At 41.2% G+C, this 9,308-nt stretch overlaps 1 protein-coding gene across 3 annotated transcripts in view; it reads left to right on the forward strand.

The window, feature by feature from the left end:
* The window catches only part of LOC111269212 (uncharacterized), a 21,835-nt gene that overhangs the window by 10,697 nt on the left and 1,830 nt on the right, over positions 1–9,308 (forward strand). Inside the window, exons 8-13 of one of the 3 annotated variants that reach the window (XR_002688037.2) lie at positions 1,533–1,680; positions 2,127–2,553; positions 3,813–3,986; positions 4,656–4,692; positions 4,959–5,364; positions 5,639–6,597. Coding sequence is in view for 2 of the 3 variants with exons in the window: in XM_022852350.2 (XP_022708085.2) it covers positions 1,533–1,680; positions 2,127–2,553; positions 3,813–3,986; positions 4,656–4,692; positions 4,959–5,364; positions 5,639–6,352 (1,906 nt within the window). In the remaining variant the exon portion in view is untranslated. Of the gene's footprint in view, positions 1–1,532; positions 1,681–2,126; positions 2,554–3,812; positions 3,987–4,655; positions 4,693–4,958; positions 5,365–5,638; positions 7,909–9,308 lie in introns of those variants that run through there. The other 2 variants (XM_022852350.2, XM_022829894.2) reach the window with 2 other exon arrangements.

Raw genomic sequence — 9,308 nt, forward strand, 5'->3', positions numbered from 1 at the left:
TTTCTAAAGCGATTCATTGCGGACGACGAAAAGCAGACCATAAGCGGCAGTAACGTACAGATTAAAAAGAGAAACTAAAAAACACAGTCCACAGTCTACGGAGTCCAGACTAACACCAGAGGAGGTGATGCTGTGTGTTTAGAGAGGAATCGTGCACTATGAGTCGCTACTATCTGGGAAAACAGATATATATCCGGACATCTACTATCAATGACTAACAGGGTCACAGTAAGGTCAGCCGGTTTTCTTCAATTATGACAATGCCAGACCAGTTAGCTACCTAGCAAAAAATGTACAAAAATTCGATGGGCCATTCCGATGCATACGCCGTACATCTCAGATCTTATCCCACTAGACTATCATCTGCTCCAATATCTGCAAAACTCTCTTAATTTAATTAAAATCAAAATCACTTATCACAATTTTTCGCTAGGAAACCGAAGAGGTTCTACGGTGGTGGGGCTATAGTGTTATCAGGGACACGGTAGAAAGTCACCCATCAAAATGGTAGCTTAATAATATTAGTTTTGCTTCAATGTTGACTTAAAAATAGTCAATACCCTTTCGATAATCCATTATAAATTAAAGCACTCCATGAAGATTGGTTGAAAAACGTACAACACTGATTGCCTAGGGGCCATATACCGTTTAACTAGTCGTCAGCGCCTTTACGACCTGAGCCACGTCACAAACAGCTTGCACATGTTTGTTTGGGCCTTGGCCCTACTGTATCAAATGGTAAAAACTTCAACGTTAATCGTACATTTGCGATTTATTTCATATAGAAACAATTCCATAGATGCACGAAACATGCAGTGTACGAGTTATCGCGTACCCTGAATTTCTAGCTGTCGCATGGAAAGAAGTTAAGTAACTTTTCAAGAGAAAAAAAAGTTGTATTATTTTTTATTGGACGGGGGCAGCTCGCACCAATACTCTGAGACATGGCGAGACTCTAATCTCGTGATACGAAACACGTATTTCTCTGTAGTACGTGCCACGCTGTTATCCCGGGTGTTGCACGACGTTGAACACAGAAGAGCGTCATACCTGTTAGGGTTCAATACCCTGACCTCAGAAATTTAGTGGTTTAAAGCGGTAGGACCGCTGTCTCCCGCGTTTCCTAGCAGCGTCGCAAGTAGGAACGAATGTAAGAACGTGGCTAAACTACAGCTTCGAGGTATTAAATAGAAAAGGTTTGGGAAGTCAATGTAGATAGCAATCACATGGTGGACAACAACTGCGCCATTGTTATTCAAGTAGTAGTCACATTTAGAACAATTAATTCTGCGATTAATTCTTTTGTTGTTACCAAAACATTTAAGCCAAGGTAATTTTTGGTGTCTCCTGCCGTTTATGCTGAGTCGTTTACCGATATTAGATGGAAGGCTGTCCAAGAAAACCTTGCCCAAATAACACATAAATTAAAAGTAATTTTAATTTTAAGTAAGTTCTGGGCCCGATCATAAGTATCTGCAAAGTTAATCCTAGTAGTTTACTGTTCATTTATTTTGCATGTGGATCTGATACAGAGCGATGATTAACTACAAACCGTTGACGGAACAAGATTATGGTGAACTTGTCTGCTTCGGACGGAATGAGGTAGGCGAACAGGTCGAGCCTTGCGTGTACCATATCGTCGCTGCCGCCATACCGGATCCTCCAAAAAACTGTTCACAGGTGAGGTGCTCACGGTTACGTATACAGATCACGCGCATCTGCTATACTACTCATTAACGCCGTGTAATTAATTACTTCACCTTCGTAAATGCGATGATTGACAGCAAGTTTTGGTGCTCAGTCAATTGGTTTTCTTTCATACACAGCAATTGATATCAACGGTATAATACCATGTCACTTGTACGTTCAACAAAACAGAAAATCAGAAGTATCTATACGTTTGAATAATAGCCAGGTCAATGAATTTGCAATTTGTTCAGGACTCCAAACGATAAACACTTCCACCTTATAGCTGTTCTTGCAAAAAAAAAAAAAGCGTTTGTTTGAGGTGTCCAGTCGACTGATCATGTAGACCTGATGCCCGCACCTGTAATCCTGCCTGCTCCATTTGACTCTTCGATGGGGTGCACTGCCCACAGGTCGTGTTATTCACCGCCTTTTTTCAGGTGAACGCGACCGAAAACGGTTTAACGGTCGAATGCTCTGAAGGCGCATGGAACGGTAACGCTATCGTGCAGTCGCAGCTTTTTTACATAGCTGAATTGTATAGTGTCCGGCAGAATAGGAACAGCGATGATGACATCAGTGAAAAGAACGATGAAGGCAGCACGCTTCAAGAGCAGAACCAGCTGTGGCCCATATCGATTGCTAACGTAACAGTTGATGGTACAATAGGAATTAGTACGCCCGTGTTCGTATTTAGTGAACTTCCGCGTTCGAACGAGATCAAGCTATCGGGCGATGCTGAAGATCGAGCTGGCGTTGGTCAAAGCTATCGGGTGCGCCTGTACGCACAGAACCATAAAGGCCGTAGTGCGGTGAAGACACTCACAGTTCATCTGTTAAACACCGCGTCCAACTACCAAACAGAACGTGAGTATGCTTAATAAACGCTTGAAAGGTCCTATCGCTTCTTGCTAAGATATAAAACCACTAGTGCCCACTATGCTTCATGATACACAACGCCGTGTAGGTATTTCTATACAATATTCAACAGAGGATTTCAAACTGCTGTCCCTAGCAGCTGAAACTGCATCGGAATGACGTCTAGTTCCTCACCAGGATGATTACAATCCCTGTTAGATAGAGCTCAAATACTTCGATAAGGCTGTAATAATCATCTTACAAACAAGCGTGTCACATAAAAGAAAAAACATTTTATTCTTTAACATGGTACAGAGTTCATATTTTGAACGAACTTCGTGCGCCACAATTATTGTAAGAGTACCGTTCGAAACTGAGCTGAGTTTTCGAAGTTAAACTTCATTTTCGCCTACTGTTGAGTTTACGCCAATGTGATTGACCCAGAAGAGCTTCTATGATGAATCGATCAAGTTTTGTTAATTAACAACAAACTTAAAGTGGGCCGGATCTTCTTATTTGTAAAATTTTCTCGGCCGGAACTAATTCAAGGTCTAATCGAATTCATCACCGATTACCAAATTAGCTACCCACATAGGCTTATGGTAGATGGGGCTCTTGATTGTTAATAGATAAATAGTACTTAATAATCTTGTGAGAATTTGTAACATTTCGTTTACCAGAACCCCAGATATTATATGCCTGATAGCTATACATTAACAACACCACCACACGCTTTTATAATTGCAATATGGCGTATTTGATATATTAGTATATAGTCGATTTAATATACGTTTGGCGTGAGTGGTGACGATTAAAAAGGCCTGTCGAAGTTTTTGAGCCTAAACTCAGATGCCAACTGTGTTATCGTGTCGATCAATTACTTAACGTAGAATTTAGTTATAGAAATAAATTGTTATGCTAGCCATATGCTTAAGGTTCTACAAGCTGTCAAGCCAACAAACAACACAGATGTGCTAGATTGCGATGCGAAACAAAGTAAAATAATAAAAGACAAAGAAAAAAAAAAAGAAGTGGCGCTTTACGTCCGTAACGTTAGAATTTCAATAGTCACCAGCCAAAAATCACGTAGTAGCCATTGTAAAAATATTCTACCTTCTTGCCTTTGACAAAGGTTTTGGCCCATTAAATTATTTACATCGTTACATTACAACTAGTTGTCCTACCGCTCTCGTGTTGCCAAGCCTTATTTTGCTTCTAAATAGTCACTCTATGATTTGTACCCGCGCATACGCATAACTCACGTACAGAGTCTACTAGTCACCTGGGAGTAGCGTGGGTCGTTCGACCACTTCTTGGACTTATGCTCGGGTTGCTCGTTTCCATCACCACGGGCGGTTTTGCCTTGTTTGCGCTGCTGAAATGTAACAGCAAGCAACAATCCCAGCAGAAGCACGGGTCACATACGGATGTCAACAAAGGAGGTAAGCAGAGTACTCGCGATAGCCGTACCCGCTATTCACTTTAATGATGGCTGTGGCAGGAACAGCTTTTGGACGATGACGAGTTCGGGTCAGGGAAATGGGCTTAGGGGCTTGTCTGTTTTTTGTCAATTACCTCTCAATGTTGGAAGTGCAAAGGACACTGTGTTAGGTCTCGTTGTGATAGTGGTAAGCTTCGCCTTCCTGGGGTATCTCTACGATGTTTCTTTCCGGCCGTTTTGCTAGATGATTGTGGACTGCATACTTCTGTTCGAGAGAGAGCCTCGCGACCCGATCGGGCATCCAACTGACATATTCGTGCCCGAACAAACAACTTACAACTTAAGGCCAGTGACTAGTCTGAACGATTATTGTTTTCGCTTTAGATCAGAGAATTCAATTGAGAAAATGAATAATTAACAGTCGCAAGTATCATCTATCGTACGTGTTAAAGGGAGAAGGTAGATTAGGAAAATTTTTCCGTCGATTTAGACACACAACGATACAACGGAATTTTATTGACGATTATAAGATTTTAAGGGTTAAATAAAAAATAAAGCTGGCTTTACTAAGGAAAATAATTTAGATATACGAAGGAATTTTAGAGGCAGATGGTATCTTAACGCAAGTATAAATAGTTAAACTGTTTCACCTTTTACCCTTGTATTTCAGCAGTCGCTGCTCCACAAACGAACGCCGGTGGCAATAAGTGAGTTTCGACTAAGATTCGTACGTCGCGTTTCCAATAGTTGGAATTATCTAATATGAAATTTGAAAAATACAGATAGTTGATTGGATTAGTTAGTTCCCTTTGAACGTCTTAGGTACTACAGATGATGAACGCTCTTTTAGCTATAGAGGATGAAATTGTTACTGTTACTTAGCATTACCACCTTTGTAGACAAAGCCAATTGAGTAATTCGTTACTTCATTTGTCTCTGCGTGTTTATTCATTACCTTCGGTCGGCACAAAAGATCGATGATGCTTTCCCTGTTGAAAGGAGATGCGACATCGGCTCAATTTGAAGATTCGCCGGGGATCCTACAATTGCTTCCAGGTGACCAGGTCGATGCTGTCGCTCCTTCGATACTAGTGGTTTCCGATACTAGCCAAGCCAGTGAGCTATCCGTGCTGGATTTACGACCGCCCGATATTATTCAACGTCATCCTGGTACCATTTCGAATGATGACGAGATGTACCTGACATCCGACGAGATCACGACTGATGACGGCGGATTCTACACCAGAGGCCGATTCGAAGCAATGGACATGTTCTATCGATTGACCACACTCCGCAGCGATCGAGGCGAGTCCGACACAAGCAAAAGAAGCGCACGTCGACTATCGATAAACAGCGGAGCTCCTACGAAGACAACGCAGGTAAAATGCAATCTAAATAGATAAAATTCAGCCACTCCTTAACCAGTCAATCGTAATTTGTAGTGCAGTACCTATGGCAAAGCGATCAGCTTTTACCACTTTAGCCAACGAACCTGTAAGCAGCGCTCTACTGATCGACATCGGTGACTGAGAAAGCACATCATTTTTTTCACGGGAAATTTCTTATGAATGAACGCATCCGGTAGGTTTTCCATGTTCGTCTTTAACTGTGCCGTTCTTTATCGTCTATCGTGAATCGCCTCCCATGTTGTAGGGAGCGCACAATATCGAAGTATACTCCACACTTGGAATGCATCCTCAAGACAAAGCGAAAAACGCTCTACGAAGGCAAGTTAACGGTTCGCTGAGTCCATCATTCGAGATACAACTGCCTACCCACTGTCAGCAGCAACAGTACCAGCATCATGTCTTAGTCGAAGTCAAGGACCATCACTTAGCGACGACAGCCATTAGCACACCTCATTCAACGCTACAAGGTGCCGCAGCTCGCGGCGGACCATGGGCGTTACCCGAAAAGAATTCAGTTTCATTGCAACTAACATCATCGCCAACTTGTAACAGCGCTTCAGCCATGTTGCCATCGAATTCATCCCCGATTGAAGACATCTACCGCTCACCCGGGACGACGATCCCGCCCAGTGACAACGGCGTACCTCTGAGTGACAGTGCCGAAGATATTACCACAGTTCCCCTTGTAGAATACGGCCCTTTACCATCAATATCAACGACAGTTGGTGCTAGCAACCGAATGTTGCAATCATACCAGCAGTTTGAAGAACAACAACAATCGGGCTCGCATATGGATTCATCACAACAGGCAGCTTTTTCCCCCCTGATGATAAAATCTTCTAGCCAAGATGGCGACGATCACTCAGTAGTTGGTCTTGCCAAAGCTCTTAAACATTCGTTTGACTTTACCACCCAACACCAATTTCAAAAGACTAACCCAGTCGAAAGCAGCGTCTGACCACGCGCGAGTCAAAATATAAAAGGAAGGGAAAAATAAAAATAATTTTGTTTTTGTATTCTATAAAGGTACTATATTTGCAGGAACAAAGACAGGCCTGCCCTGGAAACCTACGCAGCGAAACAAAGTTATGAATGCGAAAGAGATATAGCTATCCTACACAGTCTTGTACGAGACAAATAAATGGCGTACGAGTATTAATCGCTTATCACGAGGTGTGTGACTGGAGGTCAAAAACTTCTAAGGTAATGTAAATAGTGTGCTATATGAATCTGGGCAGATAATGGGAAGACACGTTTCTGAACTTCTTCATGTGGGACAGGGTTGTTCCTAGTTAAAAGTTGAGAAGTGCAACTGAGAAAGAATAAAAAAAAGTTCATAATAGGATCAGGTTACGTATAGCAGTTGATTTTATTAATTCACTATTAAATTTTGCCTAGCTAGACGGCTTGCAAATGGTGCGGATCAAATCCTAGGTGATCTTTGACGAACAAGGTTCCAGTAGTGAAATCGGTCTAAACCAACCTAACTTCTATACTATGTAGTTCTATACTTCTTAAGTTCTTCTAAGTTGCTCAGAAACGTATCTTACGTTACCGTTTCTTTGTTTCTACTAGAATGTTTTATGGAGTATTGCCTGTTATAATATACAGTATCTCTAGTAGTATAATATATAGTATAAATCAATTGGATAATTATGAGACCGCTTTCGGTTTACCTCAATGCGGTACGCGACCTCACTATACAGACCATGTAAGTCGATGACCCCCCATCGACAACCTTTTCGTAGGAACTTTGTAACAGAGCCATCTCTAAATGCGTCCACAACTACAAAGCCGTTCGATGTTTTCTTAGAGACTTTCATTTTCAAAAAATTGGAAGTACTCTTAAAAGTTGCATTAGGCAAAAAAGCCTACTAAAATGCGCCGTTTTTTGCCTGCCCAAAAGCGATAAATAAGCGATTATAGGAAGCGTCCGCACTTGTATAATTAGGATGATATTTATAAGGATCAAACCTACAGAAAATTCATTATTGCATATAAATGTCAGCGTGTGTATGGCATGAATAAAATGTGTGTCAGTAATAATAGAAAAATCGATTTAATGAAGATTGATATAGACCGGTAACTATGAGAAACTGGCATTCGTCTATCCAGCCCAAGAACCGAATTGTAAGAGCGTCAAAACTGAGAAAATCTGCAAATTTTAGAGTATAACTGAAAATAAACTCTCTGGCTTGATGCTGAAAGCGTCAACTTTCTCTGCTAATAATAACTAAGTATCACTGTACAAAGCATAGACCTAGAACAAGGGAAAATATAAAAAAAAAAACAGAGAGACGATTATTATGTGTATACATACTAGATAGATATATTTTGCAACTGTATTTGTGTAGAAAAAAATCCAAAAATTCACATGTCTAGAGACACTATGTCTAGATGTCTAAAGAAAAGCAAGTAAACGAAATAATATAGACAACAAATTGAAACAACGGACAGTGCAGCGTGTCTCTTTGAAATAAATAAGTATATTGTAACCTTAAGACGAAACACAAACCGTAGTGATGTTTCATCTACGTAAAACGTAAAACTGGGCCCATACCCAAAACCTCTCTCGGAACCTATGCATACACTAGAAAGTTTCGGGGCAGGGGTTATTTGGGGTATAGTTTGAGAAGGGAGTACAAGGGCGCCTGTGATCATCTCTACATAATGGCTAAAGCGTTTTAGGCATTGGTCGCAGTTTTAGGAATTATGAATGCAAATACGGTTCAAAGCCCCTTATATATTGACAATATAAAGACGATAAAAGCATCGCAGTGTCTAACTAAGATTCGCAGCCGTGAAAAATCGCAGGACACCGAAATTTCGATAAATATTTCTTTGGAAACGAGTAAAACTCTGTGACGACTTCACGCGTTCATGTGCTGAGAGCATCCTTCAGGATTCCCTTCTACCTCTCCATTAATACCCGTCATTTCAAATTGTCCATCCATTTTTCGCTTCATTCAAAATATCTGAAGTCATCACCTGGTAGCAGAGTAGTTAGATAGTAGAAGATACAGAGTCTTCGCATGGGCATGCCTTGACGAGTTGAGCCGTCTTGCTGACTACGTCTCAACAGCATAACAACATTCGACTTTTCCATTTTAGCTGTGCGATGATCAGAGGATGATCATAGATATAACGATGTATGTGTATATATTACAACTCCGTTAGAAGAAAAAGCTTCTAAATAAGTAGCAAAGGTTGATTAGGGGCATATAGTGTCGCATGGCTTGCACAAGGAAGAAAAGACGCAAGGATTCGCCAGGATAGTACCTGTCGTTACGTGTATAATGTTTTGACCACTAAACCACAATTATGACAGGCTCGGATTAACGTGCCATTCGGTAGTAGTACGATGTACGAACTCTAACTAGGTTACCATCTTATTCCAAGCTGGTCGACTAACTTCGTTAACCAAATGTGGATTTAATACTAACTTGGAACGGCAATTTAGTAAATTGCTTTCACAGGCTTATTAGCTTCCTAGGTAATTTTGTTATGCTGTTTATACGGCTGCCAATTGTCTTCTGTCTTCAGCAATAGACATGTCAACTTTTATGCTCCTCTGCGTGTCGAACATAGCATACTAACCCCATTTGATCTATTATTTGCCCTGCCATGCATTTCGTGTTCCTTCCTCAATCATCAGTCTGCACAGTTTACTTTCTTAATCATGCAGATTACAGGCAGAAATACGAATGCATCTTACTACTCTTATCGTTCTATTTGCGATTAGTTTTTTCGGCCGGTTAAAGCCAGCTGTTACAGTATGTGTATATACATATCTCCCAATGGCAGCAACTAGCCTAGACTGATTCAACACGGGTATCGTCAGCAGGCTGTTGCCGACCCCCGTCGGCCATCGGCCTTCTTCTGTTGCCGTCTTCTGCACGCATACACACTTCTTT

Source organism: Varroa jacobsoni, unplaced genomic scaffold (assembly GCF_002532875.2).
Source record: "Varroa jacobsoni isolate VJ856 unplaced genomic scaffold, vjacob_1.0 scaffold_2, whole genome shotgun sequence".
Lineage (NCBI taxonomy): Eukaryota > Metazoa > Arthropoda > Arachnida > Mesostigmata > Varroidae > Varroa > Varroa jacobsoni.